Genomic DNA, 16,898 nt, shown 5'->3' with positions numbered 1-16,898 from the left:
GTTGGGGGCGGGGGGAACACTAGAACATAGATGACTCGAAATGTGTTTGTAAATCTTTGCAAAATCAAATGTTCTGTGGCTTCTTTTTTTTCTGTTACACCCAGATATAACATATAAACAAATAAGCCAGATCTGGGGTAGATGGGCTTTGCTGGAATGGCATTCCTTTGCTACTCGGCACAACATCTACCCATAGAGACTGTACTGTAGAGATCATACTTGGGGGGGGAAAAGTGAAGAAACTAGGACTTCAGAAGAAAGCTTCTTTCTTTAACCTAGCTTGACTGAGATCATGCAGACCCCTTGCATTAATTGATCTTGGTGTTATACCTCCTGAATTGATGAAGCTGAGACTGCCGAGACAAGTAACTGGATGGTTTCTGTGCCAGCTCTGTCTCCTACAGCTCGTTCGGAAAAGCCATTCTCATGTGCCTGGAGCACACCTGGGAAAGTCAAAATCCCAAACTGTGCTTCACAGGGAACCACCAATGAAAGGTTTTCACCTGCATCTTTTTAATATAGCTTTTCTTGTTCAGTATTTAAGCAGAATTTTCCCTGTTTCTTTCCAGAACAAATTCGTACCCATACTCTCTTCACCCCTTTACTAATTGCGTTTGGAGTTGCTGCAGGACTGATGTGCATTATAGTCATGATCCTGGTGTACATAAATTTGCAGGTAAAATCAGAAGCCCCTCTGCCTGAGTTAGGAAAGTGTGTGAGCTGCCTGTGGAGGCTTCGGTAGTGACAGCCGTTCTCTTTCTTTTCCAGAAACCCAAATACGAAGTTCAGTGGAAAGTTGTTGAAGAAATAAATGGAAACAACTATGTTTACATAGATCCAACTCAACTTCCTTATGATCACAAATGGGAATTTCCTAGAAACCGGTTGAGTTTTGGTTAGTTTAGGTTTATTTAACTTCATCTTCAAGGTGAAACCTTCAGGTCTCCTATAGCACTTTGGTCAAACACAGAAGCGTTTTGTCAAAAAGGTGTTGTGGAATAATGCAAATAGTGGTAATTGCTCATACTTACCTTGGGACAAAAAGCAAGCAGCTGTATCTACAATAGCTTCCTTGATATCATAAAATAAAATGTTGCATCTTTCAGGAGGAAGTGCTTCAAGTCATTACAGAGTATTTTGTTTTGCTTTATTAGGTAAAACCCTTGGTGCTGGAGCGTTTGGAAAAGTTGTTGAAGCTACTGCTTATGGTCTATTTAAATCTGATGCTGCTATGACAGTAGCAGTAAAGATGTTGAAACGTAAGTTGCTGTAATATACGGTACAATTTTTTCTCACTTCCTTCTGGTTGGTGTGTTACGTTCTGAACATCGTGCTTTGCCTTGCAGCAAGTGCCCATTTGACAGAAAGAGAAGCCTTGATGTCAGAGCTTAAAGTGCTGAGTTACCTTGGAAACCACATTAATATCGTGAATCTGCTTGGAGCTTGCACTATTGGAGGTGGGATTATCAACAGATTATTGATTATTTCTGTTCCTTTTTTATTGCCAGAAGGAGGAACCTTGTGAAGAAGAATCCAGTGGTGCTAAGTATAGAAATCTTAAATACGTTTTTTTGCTTAGGCAGGTTGCAGATCATCATGATTATCACCTGCAAATTCCTGAATCTAGATTTTTAGGCTCATTGTAAAAGCAGTAATGAGACCACTGTGGCAGCAGCTAAAAAAGAAGGTTGCTGTGACTTTCTTTCATGTGAGCCATTGTGCGCTTTCTTCTTGAGAGATGGCAAAATGTGCAGCATAAGTTTTTTCCTCAGCCACAGTTTCTCACGAATGAGAAAAGATCCATTAATGGTTCCTTGTTGGTATCCAAGGTGAAGTCAGCAGGCCTGTCTTGTATAGTCTTTCAGCCTTCTGTTTAAACTGTAAGTGCATCTGTTAAGGCACCACTGACATTACAAATTCTAAGCAGCAGAAAGTTGAGAAAAAGCATTTTCCAAAGAAACCACTGCACAACCCAAATGTTCACATTTAATATCAACTTAATAAGTTTGTTTTCATACATAGTAAAAGATGCAAAACAGCTGAAGTGTCAACACAGAGTGATAACAGTCCTGTACTTTTAATTTATGTGCATTTTAATGTGAAAGATGGTGTTGCTTCTAACACAAATATTTGCTCTTTAAGTTTTTGCTTCATTTTTCAAAGAAAAGGAGCTTGTAAAAATTCATAGTTTTAGACGGAGGCAAAGCATTTCTCAATTTCACATTTAATGATTTAAAAATAGGATGAAACAATTTTGTTTAAGCAGTTGACAAAGTAGATCAGCATCTGAAAGAAAATCCCACCACAAACACTGCTTTTGCTATTAAGAAAGCTACAATTTTTAACTGCAGAAAAATGGAAATAAACTAATGAGGTTAGGAAACGGTGGTACAGAATAACCTTACAGATGAAATAACACGCAGTGCAATTACATATTCAAGGGCCATAGCTGGAGTCATTCACTCAGAAAACATATATTTGATCTATAAACATCCGTGCTGGAGATGACTTGATTCTCCTTTCCGATTTCATTTTAATATTCTAAGACCTTGTGCAATGTAGTTTTCTGTCGCAGCAGGCTGTTCTGTTTGAATGATTTTTCCTATTATACTGCAGAATATAACACTCTACATCATTTCCAAAACATTACTGAAGGAGTGTGAAGCTCTACTGTAAACAGAAGTGAATCAAAAGGATTAATGTCTGAAGCCTGAATTACTCTAACATTTGGAACAAATAACTTCCTTCAGGAAGTGAGCAAAATCACACAGATGTGTCTGGCCAGAAACATTATCACATGAAGAAAGAGAAAAAGACTTATTTGTTTAATTTTTGTACAGTGCAATGCTATTGAGGTGGTGGTGGTGGAACTCAATTGGGAGTGACACAGCTTTAGCTGGACAATAGCTGCTGTTCTGTGAAAGGGAAGATGCTGGGTTACTTTTCTACAAGTTTTCAAATCTAGACAGTGCTAGGCAGTGTGATTTTTAAGAGCCCAGCCTGCGTGCTTGGCCAAATGCTATCTTTATATAAGGTTTTCTGCTATGAAAACAATACTTACCTGCTTTCTAAACCTCATGTACATCTACAGGTCCCACTCTGGTCATTACAGAATATTGCTGCTATGGTGATCTTTTAAATTTTCTGAGACGGAAGCGAGATTCATTTATTTGTCCAAAACATGAAGAACATGCAGAAACAGCAGTTTACGAGAATCTTTTGCATCAGGCAGAGCCTGCAGTGTGAGTATGACCTGCTGAAACGTACTTGTGTTTTTAGAATACTGGGAAGGAGGAGATGTCAAAGTTTATTAGGGATGAGAAATGTGGAGAAACCCTTCCTGCAGCAGGCTTTGAAGATTCTTTGCTGTGCAAGGAAACAATTTAATTAAAGAGGCGATTTGTACAGTGGGCGGTTTATTCTAGCAGAGCGCAACTGATTGTATACACTCTCTGTTTTACTTCTTTATCAAATTTCCTGTAGTTACTTCATGCAACTCCTTGGCTCCAATCTTCGTACATGTTTGTGTTTATCGTTACTGTTAAACATTGGCAGTGCTCATTTAGCAGCTTGAATGACAATTCCCCCAGTGTTGGGGTGTTAATACACTGAGCTCTCCTAAGTTCCTGCCTTCAGAAGTGACTTCTTACAAAATCAAACCAGCACCTTAACAGTATTAGAGGCAAGCTGCCACCGGTAGCGTGCTAGATTTTGTGATGACATGAGCCGTGTCACGATTCGGAGATTGCTTTTGTACTTTGGCTTTTTTCAGTTATTTCATCTGTGTATTTTTAACCACTCTGTTTTAGATACCAGCCCAGAGCTCTTTCCAAGTACGTTTCCAAGCAGATTTCCTGCTCGTTCCTTCCCACTGCAAAGTGAGGGAGACATAACTTACCAAAACCTATGGGCTGTTACAATGCCTGCCCATTTTTATTTTTAGCCTGTTTATTGTCCCAGTGGGCCCATTACTTTGTGCTGACAGACACAAAAGAACCAGGCAGACCCTTAGGAGGTGGTAAAGAGACCTGTGTCCCAGCAAGACATAGTACTGGGGAAGCTGTTTGTGCTGTGGCAATATATGGGTAGCCGGTGATGCCCCAGAGAGCTTGGGACCACTGAGTGATGGACGCAAATCTGTGATTTGCCATTGGAGACGTGCTCTCTTTTCAGTGCAGGAATCTCACTGCTTGAGCACATTGTCTAAATTGAGGTATTAACGGCAGAGTATTTACCAAAGGCTCATATTAGTATTTACTGTAAAGATGCAGCTGCTAAGTGCATCAGATGTGTTCGTGGTGGTGACTAAAGCTATTGGTGATCTCATTACTCCTTTCCATGTTAGTTTTGTGGCTGCATTTATTGTTCATAAACTAAACAGATATTTCAGGCTAAGGAAGGGCTATGTGTCTGAGTTCTAATGGCAATGAAGTGAAAAATGCCGAAGTATCTCCATCCTTTCTAAAGGTGCCCAACGGTATATTTATAAACCATAGAGTATGAAAATCTGTACATTTGAATTATATGTAGCAATAAGAAAATTTAAACTTAAAAAATGTAGCAGATGGCTGTCCCAAGCCTCGGCTGATTCTTCAAAGTACATACGAATCCCCTTTGGAACTTGGAAATCTCTGGCTTTAACATTTTTTACCATTTGTCTTTTGCATTTCAATTGCCACTTGAGTTGCTGAAATATTCTGGTAGAAGTTGGCCTAAGCAGAAGAAGGAAGCACTAGCAGATCTGTGAAACATCTGGATGTTAATTTATAGAGAGCGAAGTCTGTATAAACAGTATATGTATGAAAGGTTTTGTTTGCTCACTTGAGCCAAACTCCGAACTTTGAGATATATCGTTAGCTGTACTGACAAACCTCTCTTTCTGTACAGGCCTTTCCTCATATTTTTTACACACCCATGAGTTTCCAATCTACTGATCATTTGTAAAGCATTATATTCAGAAGGTTGGCGTAACCTTGGCTTTTTGTTTGGATGGCTTTTGAGACCCTTTTCACTAAACTGTTTCATTTGATCTGCTGCTTCAACAGTGATGTTGCCAGTGAGTACATGGACATGAAACCAGGAGTGTCATATGCTGTCCCACCAAAAGCTGATAAAAAAAGACCAGTGAAGTCTGGTGAGTACAGTGACAAGGAATTCTGTTTGCTGGTGGGAGTGCAGAGAGGGGCCTCCTGTTTTTTTTCAGTTCTATCATATTTTTCTCTCATGGCTGGCGACAGTTAAAACTCATTAATTGATATGAGAAGTCTTGAGAAAGAACAGTATGCTAAATTGCAGTGTCTTGTATTTCTCCACACTTAAATGAAGTGTCATAATTCTTTTTTGCTTTTTGATGATGGGCTATTTACAGGACTGTAGTCTGGTACTTACTCAGATCCCTGTTTTGTTTTGCATTAAGGCAACTCTGTTCCTAAATGATTACACTTGCTCCACTCAAAAGCTGTTGTTTATGTTGTGTAGGATCCTACACAGATCAGGATGTTACTCTTTCTATGTTGGAAGATGATGAACTTGCTTTAGATGTCGAAGATCTACTAAGCTTTTCTTACCAGGTCGCAAAGGGCATGAGCTTCCTCGCCTCCAAAAATGTGAGTTAAGAATTTGACAGGGCTGGGCAGAATTTCTAGGTTTTGTATTTCCTTTAGCATCACTTTCAGTATTTTATATGATCCACATGTTTAAATGCTGAATATTTCTGTGATCTTTTCAACAAGCACTGCAAACTGATACGCTCCTTCTCGTACCTGAAGCTTTGGCTAATGTTGGAGTTCTGTACTGTGTTCATTGGCCAAAAGTGATGTTTTATATCCCATAAAATAGAATATAGGGTGCACGGTAATCAGTGTTAAGCAGTGCTATTGCATATCCACAGTTCAGGCTAGTAGAATCAGTGGCCTTGCTCCTGAACAGAAACTAGTCATAGGAATGTCAAGAGAAGAGACAGAGCAGAGGAACTGCAGCACAGTATGTTTGCTACATCCCAATTAACAATTTCATGTGCTGGGAGACAGCAGACACAGTTGAACCCTGTCTGGCTTGGGCGGTGCCTCTTACGGGTTTGATCCTCAGACCTTCCTTTGTTTCCTGGAGCACACAGGTAGTTTCATGAGAACTCCTGATGGCTCTGGAGGCAGTGAAACCCAGAGGAACCCTGAGGAGTTATTAATGGGAATTAAATTGAATTCAGGAAAGAACCGGAAACCCAACATGTGGACACCTTCCAAAACAATTCCGTCTCAAGATTTATTCTCTGTGACACTGCTGGAGAGTTTACAAACTAAAGAACAGTATGAAGACAGCTGCAAAGCTATCTGCATGAGTTTTAAACAGTGCTGCACTTGCCACTTCTCTTATGCAGAATACTGCCTTAAACGGGAGCTATCACATTGTGTTTTACTTTTTTAGGAGTATGGCTTAATGCACAGGATATGTTTTGGGTTTTAATTTTCTGGAAAAATAAAATCAGCCTAGAAACGAACAAAGAATCTTTGTTGGCTACCCTGAGCATAATAGATATTTCTCTGGGTTTCATAGGAGAGGTACTACATAACAGAAAGGGGTTTATAAAGAAGTCGTCTTAAGCACAGCATAATTACAATCTTCTGATAGTTGTTCTTACTTTTTTTTTTTTAAACAAGTGCCATTTAACATGTAAACATTGTAGCTAATACACAGGATATAGTACAAGTGCACCTTGGATAAAGCGCAAAGCCAAACCTAAGCAATTTAAGGAAAATAAGGCAATCCTGGGATCCTGTGTTAGCAGCGGGAAATGTGGCTCTAATTCTGCTCCAAAGGAAGTCCGTATTAAAACTTGCTCTAGCACATGTTTTTTTTCCCCCACTGTTCCTCCTTCCAAACCCTTTAGTTTATTTTTCACCTATGAACAGCTTCAAAACAGTCATGGCAGGCAAACACATTGTATTACAGATTTTAATGGTATTCACCAGGTTCCTGCATCCTCCACTATTCAAGACATATTATAGAATCATAGAATCGTTAAGGTTGGAAAAGACCCTTAAGGTCATCGAGTCCAACCACTAACATATCACTGCCAAGTCCACCACTAAACCATATCCTCAAGCACCGCATCTACCCTTCTTTTAAATACCTCCAGGGATGGAGACTCAACCACCTCCCTGGGCAGCCTCTTCCAATGCCTGACAACCCTTTCGGTGAAGAAGTTTTTCCTAATATCCAACCTAAACTTCCCCTGGCGCAGCTTGAGGCCATTTCCTCTCATCCTATCGCTTGTTACTAGGGAGAAGAGTCCGACCCCTGCCTTGCTACAACCTCCTTTCAGTGCTTGCCACACATATTCTTTATTTCTTCTTATGTTCCTATAGAATAGCCCCAGGATTCACTATGCCTCATTCCCAGTGACTGTTTTCTTTATAGTCTTTCCATTGGTACAGACACCATGGCATTGAGTAGCAGAGGCAATAATGGATGTAACACCACCTCACTGTGAGATTGGGATGTAATGTGCAGTATGGCTTTGGCAGTGCAGAATTAACAGCTTTATAACAGAACTAAGTTGCACTGCGCTAACTGTGCTTTGTCCTCTTCAGTTGTTGTGTACATACATGCTCTTAGCTCCAGCTAGTAAATGCAGAGTAGTGTGGGCTTCAGGTTGTCTCATGCCCTCGGGGAAGGTGGGTCTACAGAGACCAGCAGTGCGAAGTACCCAGCTGCTCTTCTGCAACTTGTTTGTGTGTATCAAGGCTCAGAGGCATAAAAGCGCAGCCATGGAGGAGTTGGGGCAGGAGCCTGCCCTGGGGGGATAATTCCCTTATGAAGCACATGGTGCATTGGAGACAGGGCTTCCTCCGATGGACAGTCTTCATTCAGTGCAAACTGCACTGATTCTGGAGAAACAAGGTAAAGACATGCTGGATGCTTGGCCATTCCTTCACTTCACTTTACTGCTTCGGTGCAGTAATTTTCATACGCAAAGTGAAGAATATGTTAGATTGGGAGGTGAAGGAGAGTACCCTGAGATAGTAATCGTCATTAAAAATAGTTCCTCATGTAAGCATGCAAAAGGGACAGAGATTAAGTTGCTTATGCAACATGCAGTTATCTTTTTCTGAGTTTGGTTTGCATAATTCTTGATATTTTAAGTAATTTTTTGTAGGGAACTTGTAAAGTTTTTTGTTTCAAGGACAAAAATGAAGAGAAAAATGGAACCATCTTCAGCTGTTTTTCAGAAAGCTGTGGCCTGCGCACTATTTACCATCAGTAAAGTGGGAGCTTAATGCTCTCCTTTCCAGATGGAAAAAGCGATCATTTTGTTAGAGAACTACCTGCATTCTCTAACAAATGCACGTGGGCTTCACAGTTGTGTACAGAGAAAACACGACTGCTGGGAAACTCAAGCACGCTTCTGGGGCTGCAGTTACAAACACATGCACACTTCTCAAGCGAAAATGAGTATAAACTAGCTAGGTCACCAAATGCCTGAGTATTCATTGATAGACGCTGGCATGTGAAAATTTCCAGTATTTTCAAATACTTAGGCCTGCTTATAAAACTCTCCTAGGTACTTAATAATTCAAGTGTTCCAGAGGATTATTTTTGAAATGGAATTCAGTTTCATGACTTGTGCGCTGTGAAGTTTTTACCATAATTTTTCCTATATTCATCTTTTCAGCACTTTCCCCTCACACACAATAGCTACTTAATAAAAGGTTGGAATTATTTCAGAAACAAACCACATTTTCCCCTTGTGTCCTGTGTTAGGAAACAAGCTGGTGATTTTTTGATAAAAAGTCAGAGAAAAAGTACATTAAACTTCAGCTGCAAATGTGAAACACTAGAAAATCCAAAGTGATTGCCAGTAGTCTTCTCTAAAATAGATGCATAGACAACCTTAACCATGTGGATCAATGTCATGATGGTTAAAGATACTACACCGGAATGTTTAATCATCTGAGTAAGCTTATTAACACGTGGCTTCATTATGACTTTCAGCTTGCCATAAAATGCATAATGCAATAAGTTATATAGCTAAGTAAACATGTAACCAAGCAACAGCCTGTTAAGGATATTATAAAATAGCTTTGTTTGTTTCTATGTGTTGTTTAGTGCATTCATAGGGATCTGGCCGCAAGAAATATTCTTCTAACTCATGGTCGGATAACAAAAATCTGTGACTTTGGCCTGGCAAGAGATATAAGGAATGACTCAAATTATGTGGTCAAAGGAAATGTAAGTATATATGGTACTTTATCCACCTGTTTTAAGGTAGGGGAGTTCCCATTGTCCTGACTTGCAAAGGAAAATCTATCTTAGGCAGAAATCTAGATTTCTGAATTCTGGTATATATCTGTGCTGGTCAGGAATGTTAGGAGGGGCAATTCCTGACACAGATGTGTGTGCTGACAGAACCCTTAGTATATGCGTGTTGTTATAGTGGAAAGAACATACTAGTGTCTGAATGTATGTTGTAGTGGAGGAGATGTTTTTGCTGCACCAATATAACGCCCAGTCTTTCTGTTATACCTGAATGCACTAAAAGTTGCAGCTCTGTGAGTAATTGCAAGTTCGCAATTTAGTTTTGCAATCCTAAATATAATTATTTTGAAACTTTTTCTATGGGCATTGCTATATTTGTCCATTACTGAAATAGTTTATTTTAAAAATATCTAAATAATCAGGCGTTTGCATCCTGTTCTTTGCTATAAAGCATCACTCAGACAAAAGAAACTGGATTCTGAAGTATGAATTTATTGATTAGGGCATAGTGGGAGGCAAAAAGGCCTTGGTTTTACCTGATTCCATATACTGATTTTGACCTTGTATGTGTAACATACAGCTTTAACTTGCAACTGTAATTTAAACCCAGTAACAGGGTTAGAACAAGACACTATATTTTGATGAGAAGAGTTTAAAACCTCCTATGTAGAAGAGTACCAATTACACTGGTAGGTACTAGACCTCTGCAGGTGTACAAAGGCAGTTTGAAGTGATGCAGATTACCCTGGCAGTACTTGAAGTCCCCTTTCCAGTGCTAGTGCAGTAAAAGGAGCCCAACTAAATTGAAAATTGAGTCTGTCTGTGGTTAAGCTGGAGAAGTGTGCTACAGAATATAACTAATTCGCATCTCAAACTGATTTGCACTGCCTGGATTAATGTTGTAAGACTGCACCAGACACATGCAGCCATCCACTGCGTTCAGAGTACATGTTTTCACTTGCACTATTTTTCAAAGGAGAGAAGACCCATGTTCAACAAGGCATCCCTCCTCCCCAGCTCTGCTGAGTGCTCCATGGTCAGAGGCTGGTCATTAGTTAGGGACTTGACAACACACAAACTGCAGGCTGCCCATCCAGGCTTTGGGCAAGCTGACAAAGAGAGAAAATCCCACATCTGTGTGTCTCTTACCGAAGTGGTTTGCCATGCTTGGTTAGCCTCAGTCAGTCCCTGGCACCTCAGGTGCCTGAGATATCTCTGCTGCTTTGCTGTCACCCAGCAGTTACTGATGTTTCTGGTACCTACAACATCCCTATTTTAGGCTGCAGGAGAGAAGGTTTTATTGGTTGTCTTCAAAAACACTGTTGGTACCAGCCACTGGGTGCCTAGAAGTTGAGGTTAGGGAACAACAGGAGCAGAACTAATTCAGGAATGGCTGCCCTGGCAATATGCTGAGCAGCATTTAGTGTAAGAAAGCTGCTTGCAGGCTCGGGGTCAGGTCAGGAGCTCCTTCATCAGTCAAAGCTCCTGGGAGTGGGAACTGCAGACCAGCAGCTTAGGAGGGAAGTGGGCAGTAAGTAATGAAGTTCTACATGCCTAAGCTACCCTTTTTTCCTGAGTTCTCTGACAGTGGGATTTTACGTAGCCTGAAAGGGTCAGGGGAGGATAGGCTGCAGCTGCCTGGGGAGAGAGGAAGCAGTGGCTGCAGGAGGCATCTAGTTGCATCTGGCCTGATCAGGAGCGCTGGGGCATCGCTAGCCATGGACACTGCTGGGAGGCAGTGCTGCTGACAGCAGCTGGGGGCTTGGCCAGGAAGAGTGCTTGCTGTCTGTGTTGTTCAGGAAATAAACAACTCTGGTTGCCTCTATGGTGAGCCAGCCCATGGCAAATGCTGCCTTTCCTACACCTCATTTGTTTTCCCTTTTACATTTACATCCCTTTCTGGTGGGTCTCCTTTCCTTACAAGACATCAAGGGTCTTCTCTATAGTATGGTTGAAAAAGATTTTTGGGCACATTGCTGCAAGACCACTTAAAATGAAGAGGTCTGGTTTCTCCCACAGCGGGACAAGCGCTTAGGCCAGAAACCTGACTGGCTCCTACAGTCAGGCAAGAAAAGAGCAAAGCAGAGAGAGGAAGGTGGAAGCAAATCCAAAGGATTTCTGTGCCCTTTCCGCTGCTCCAGTTAGCATTCCTGAGGGATGTCTGTCCCCGCACAAACTAATGAAAAATGTTAATATATTATTTCTTCCATGTGATTTTTTTTTTTCCTGATACACTGAGGAGCTAAAGCAGATGTCTTAACTGTTGATTAAAGCCTTGAAGCATCTTGACTATGTGAATCTCGTGCTTGTAGCCAGTCCATGGAAGTAGACTTGCATGTTTGCTTAGGAAACATGGTCATTTATATTATTTTGCTCTGACTTCCTGCCATCCCTTATAAACAAGACAGAAGGAGTCATACAGTATACAACAAATTAAAGTGCAAGGAACTGCGAGAGGAAAATGGATCAATAATCATGCAGCACTTGGAGACTCTAAAATACTGAGATTCCCATTTTTTGATACTTCTATTTCTTGATTTAACGAATATTTAAAGCACATAAGAAGTAGAAAAGGTTAATCTTATCTTATAAATTTTGTATGCCTTACGTCCATTGTCTTAATTTATTCCTTTCTCCCTGGAAAGGCTCGCCTCCCTGTGAAGTGGATGGCACCTGAAAGTATTTTCAATTGTGTCTACACCTTTGAGAGTGATGTCTGGTCTTATGGGATATTGCTTTGGGAGCTCTTTTCTTTAGGTAAGCTTCTTCAAGATCTGTACTTCAGGAGATTTCTGTTTCATCTTGGTTTTACTGCAGATGCAGAGATCATGTCACTCATGTGCTCTCTCAACAGGAAGCAGCCCATATCCAGGGATGCCCGTGGACTCCAAGTTCTATAAAATGATCAAGGAGGGATACAGGATGTTCAGCCCTGAGTGTGCACCACCTGAAATGTAAGCGAGCAACCAGCATCTCTAATCACCAAAAATCAGTAATGATGAAAAGGAAGGGAAACTTCCATTCCTGCATTAAGGCTCATTGCACTGCCCCATTGTCTTTTTAAGTTCTTCTCACATTTTAAATAATTCATGTTCTCTAACTAGCGGAATACATGCCTGTGTTGTTACAAGCAGTGAAATACACTCGTGCCTTGTACCATCTGATCACTTTGTCATGGCATCTGCTCCATGTCAATAAATTATTGACAGATCACAGAACACAATTAAACATTTTTAATTCAGGTAAAGCAGTGAGTGGGATGTATCGCCAGACTGAACAGCATCTGCATTTGTGCTGTACTTCCTGACACGAGAGGACTGGCTACTGGTGGTCTTTATGAGCCATCCCTAATTCACTGTTTTGAAAATGGATTGGCACTTAGCAAGCCGTCAAAGAAAACTGTGTCCAGAGACTCCCATTAGTACTGAGTCCTTTGTTGCCATAAGCATAGGTGTTAGCATCACTATTTCTAAACTTACAAGTCATTTAAAGAAGGTAAACTGTGGGGCTGGGTCACATTTTTCTTTCAAATAATAATGGAGGCGAGAAAAGAGCTCTGAGGATTTGCTCAAGAGCCATACTTAATTTCAGTATCTTTGCAGGTATGACATAATGAAGAGTTGCTGGGATGCTGATCCTTTACAGAGACCCACATTTAAACAAATTGTACAGCTGATAGAGCAGCAGCTTTCAGATAATGCCCCCCGGGTAAGTTATGGACCATCAGTTTTTTGGAGTCAAAGCAGTTTCAAGCAAGATGTTAGACTAGATCTCTGAGGAGCAAAGAGCGTGGTTAATTTTCCAGTGTTATGTAGCTTTGCACTGTCGGTTTGGGTGGTAGGAATGATGTCTGGGCTACTCACTTCTGCTTAGTTGTGCCATTAGACAGTAGCTGTCTAAGGCCATACCCAAACTGTACCAGCTGGAGAAGGCTCTTTGCATGGTTGATGTTTCTCACTCAAAACAGACCTGGCACAATTTTGATGTTAGAAAATGCAGTGGTACTGCATAAATTCATCTTATCTTAAACTATGAAAAATTTTATTGATCTGGGAAACATCTCAGAAGTGGAGTATTTTCAGCTTTTATTATAAAAGCTTTCTGGACAAAGGGGTTGAGCTTGTGGTGCTCTTCTGCCTCTTCTCACTTGCTTCCCCTAGCTCTATTTATATAACCTTGGAGTCATGTCATGACAAACTTCTTCACTGTTCTTTCGACCATTCCCTAGTAAAAGCTGTTTCTGAAAGGGTAATTGGACAAAACAGTTCAAAGAAAAATTGGAGGCACGTCAGAAACTTATATTTTCTCTCGCAATAATGTGTGTTATGGCGGTATACAAAAGTGAGTTTAAAACCTGGTTTAAAAATAAAGCTTCCTTTTACCTTCTGGATGCCTTGTCTGGGCATTGAGTACACAACTTCCTGACAATTTGAAAAAAGAGGAAACTGAAAGCTGCTCATGTTCGATTGCATCCTGTAGTGTATTTTTGGCAGGTGCAGGCATTACTAAAACAAAAACAAGAATGTGAAGGAAATATTAGTGAGGTTTCTGGGGGAGTTTAGTAATAACCTGAGCTGCGCTTTTTCAAGCTCAGTTGAAATATGGTGTGCAGTTGGAAGCTGTGGTGGTGGTGTTAACTGAGATTGAGGTTCTTGACTCTTCAGAGCAGTTATGCCCAAGACCTTTTGAAACTCTCTTTAGATTTGCAGAAAAACACCTGAGCTGGAACCCTTCCATGGTGGTGTGTAGTACCCAGTGGGAAAAGGCTAGGAAAGGAGAGCTCTCCAAATATGCATAAAGGGAGTGGTGTGCAGACTACTGATACCAGCCTTTGGCTTCTGCAGGTTTATGCGAACTTCTCAACTCCACCTTCCAGTCAGGGAAGTGCCCCACATCACTCGGTGAGGATTAACTCGGTGGGTAGCAGTGCTTCATCTACTCAGCCTCTCCTGGTACGCGAAGATGTTTGAGTGGCATCTGGAAGAAGAGGAGTCCAGAGATATTAGCTGTTTGTATTGTGCAGGGCGTGAGAGAGGGACGATTTCCAATAATTTTTCTTACTTTTACTCACTACTACCACTGTGTAGCTGAAATGTTGTTGTAATACTGTCCTTTACCACACACTGTTACACATAAACTTAATCTGCTGAGCACGGTTACAGGCATCATTGCAGTGTTAACTGAAGCTGTATATATTTTGCTATATTGTGTGTATTTGCAGTAGAGAGCCAGATCTGAAGAAAAATAAAAAGAACAACCAACAAAAGAAATCCTGAGCCAGGGTGTGGAACGAGATGACTGCAGATCAAACCAAATCTGCCGTGATCCTTCTGTGGATCTGTGCCTGGAAGGCATACAGTCATTTTCTAGTTAATCTTGTTTTGCTGCATTTAAGAAATAAATGAATATGAAGCTCATGGCTTTGCAAACCCCTTTCCATGTCCAGCCAAGCCTGAGAAGCTTTTCCAGGCAGGTATCATAGGCTGGAGGCCAGCGAGAGTGCTGTATATACCTCGGCAAGAAGAGTTGAAGGGACCGAGACCCTTCCAAAGTTGGTCTGCACAGCAGCAAAGCCTCCTGGGAGCTCTGAGGTTTGAACCAGAGGAGGGAAGAAGAGCATGGCTCTCCATCTTTATTTCCTGCCCATGCTGTCAACGTTGCAGACTGGTTGCAAGGGTTCCGTGGGTATATGCACTACTTCCCGTTGGGCTGTTCCCCACCAGGGACTGAGGTCCTTCGCTGGGTCTCATCCTACCGGGGAACCTGAACTGCTGCCACACCCCTCTGCCTTGGGAGCCCAAGGGCTTTGGTGCTTGTTTTGCTAATAGTTATGTCCAAAAGTGTTCACCAAAGATAGGTGGGCCCTGCCAAGTTGGTCAAAATAGAGGAGGAGGGCTGCTTCCAGTAAACCCTGTGTCTGGAGGAGAGGCCGTTTAACGAGTCATCTTATCTCAGCGAGAGCAGAGGCAAAAAACTCTTTCCTGGGGGCCCTTTCTTTATCTTGCCCTACCCAGGTGAATCTTTCCCACAGGCAGGCTTGGATAATGTTAACTGGAAAGGGCTATTTTCCCCAGCCCCAAGTCGTTTCATTTTTCTATAGTAGTCCAGAGATCATAACAAAGAAGAGCCAAACTGGGAAGCGCTGGATTTATAAATGGGATAAAAGAAAGAATCCCTTTAGTCTTATTTGATAGATGTGAGGCTTTGGGGTCAGTATCTGTTGAGTCCATGGTTGTGCTCAAGTATCTTCTAACCCCTTTTCTTCCCATCAGAAACACTGCTAGTTCTTTTCTTCCTTTGTCTCTCCCCTAGAAATTTGTAAAGGCATTGAAAGGAGCATTTGTCAGAGGCAGAGTACTAGTTAAGTACCTATTTATTTACAATGCACTTAAGCACTCTGTAAGTTATACTTTACCAGGATTTTGGTTGAGTTTACATGCAATTTAAATGTGTGACTAACTGCCCAAATGCAAGGTAATTGTAAATACACACACTGGTAGTATATTTTGGGTTATGTCGAATACCACACTCCTCCTATGACTGTGCATTTGGTTTATTGTTACCAGAATCTGTCTTTCAGAGTTAAGTCAAAAATTAGCCATTTGCACTGAACTTACTTAGGCTGTTGCACCTTTCCAAAGTTAGCCAGTTGTTTGGAGGCACTCTTATGCATACTTCTTGTTGAGTGTTTTCAGTTTAATGCTATAAAAGCTCTTTTGTAATGTGTTGGCTTTCAGAGCAACTGTAGACAAACTAGTTGTTATAATTATAGATGTCTCGGTACTTTACAGACACTTAGCTGAAAGGTTTGGGGTTTTTTGTTCTTAAAATTTATATTTTTATAATTTGGGGATTTTTGAAACTTATTTTGCAATGGCTTGGTGTTTTGAATGGGTTTATGCATTGTTTTTGTAAATATGGAAATGTAGCAATAATGTCCTTTTGACTATCCTCAGTCCTTGAGTCTCAAAAATATTTTTATATATATATGCAAAAACTATATGTATAAATATGTAAGTGTTTGAAAGTTTATGAAACACTTATGGATATGTTGCTTTGTTGTAGAATTGCAGTTCAGAAAAGTTCAAATAAATCTGTAAATATGTATTCAAATGCTACCAATGTGTACTATGTTAAGATGGAATATTTTCATGTAAGTCTTAATAAATTCTTGGGTTGAAGCAAAATCTCAGTGTCTGGCCACACAGAGGTCAAGGCTGGCATTCTGAAACTTTTTTGCAAATGTGTGCCAGAAAACCTTCATGTTTATTTGTTATGAAAGTTCTTTACCTGTGAATATGTGGGACATATACTTGGAAACTTGGATGCAGCTTTATGCTGGAAAAAATTGCAACCAGAAGGTTGATCCTGTAGATTGTTGATGCAGTCTATATGTCAGTATTTAAAACTGCACAAAAATATCTGTGTTGTGGTATGGCTGCAGAGGCAGTTGGAGCCACTGAAAGGCTGCAGTGATGCTGAATATTCACCCTTTGCTCAAAGACAGGTACACGCGTGTGCTCTTGTCCCCTCCTGCACGCTGGCACTAGAGCACGTGCTGGGCTGGGTGAATGCAAGGCCATGGGACGCAGAATGAGATACCTAGCTCAGCTTGGGTTAGGGAGGTTATAAAGAGAAAAAAA

At 40.9% G+C, this 16,898-nt stretch overlaps 1 protein-coding gene across 2 annotated transcripts in view; it reads left to right on the top strand.

The window, feature by feature from the left end:
- Positions 1 to 16,442, top strand: part of KIT (KIT proto-oncogene, receptor tyrosine kinase) — a 57,701-nt gene extending 41,259 nt beyond the window's left edge. For both annotated transcript variants that reach the window (XM_075091459.1, XM_075091458.1), the window contains 12 exons: positions 570 to 676; positions 769 to 895; positions 1,155 to 1,259; positions 1,347 to 1,457; positions 3,092 to 3,242; positions 5,046 to 5,134; positions 5,479 to 5,606; positions 9,106 to 9,228; positions 11,901 to 12,012; positions 12,110 to 12,209; positions 12,858 to 12,963; positions 14,100 to 16,442. In XM_075091459.1, the coding sequence (XP_074947560.1) occupies positions 570 to 676; positions 769 to 895; positions 1,155 to 1,259; positions 1,347 to 1,457; positions 3,092 to 3,242; positions 5,046 to 5,134; positions 5,479 to 5,606; positions 9,106 to 9,228; positions 11,901 to 12,012; positions 12,110 to 12,209; positions 12,858 to 12,963; positions 14,100 to 14,225 (1,385 nt within the window). In that variant the 3' untranslated portion in view covers positions 14,226 to 16,442. The remainder of the gene's footprint in view (positions 1 to 569; positions 677 to 768; positions 896 to 1,154; positions 1,260 to 1,346; positions 1,458 to 3,091; positions 3,243 to 5,045; positions 5,135 to 5,478; positions 5,607 to 9,105; positions 9,229 to 11,900; positions 12,013 to 12,109; positions 12,210 to 12,857; positions 12,964 to 14,099) is intronic.
- The last annotated feature ends 456 nt before the right edge of the window (positions 16,443 to 16,898 follow it).

This window comes from Phalacrocorax aristotelis, chromosome 4 (genome assembly GCF_949628215.1).
Source record: "Phalacrocorax aristotelis chromosome 4, bGulAri2.1, whole genome shotgun sequence".
NCBI classification, from domain to species: Eukaryota; Metazoa; Chordata; class Aves; order Suliformes; family Phalacrocoracidae; genus Phalacrocorax; species Phalacrocorax aristotelis.
Note: the sequence above shows the minus strand (reverse complement) of the source record. Positions and strands in the feature narration are given on the sequence as shown.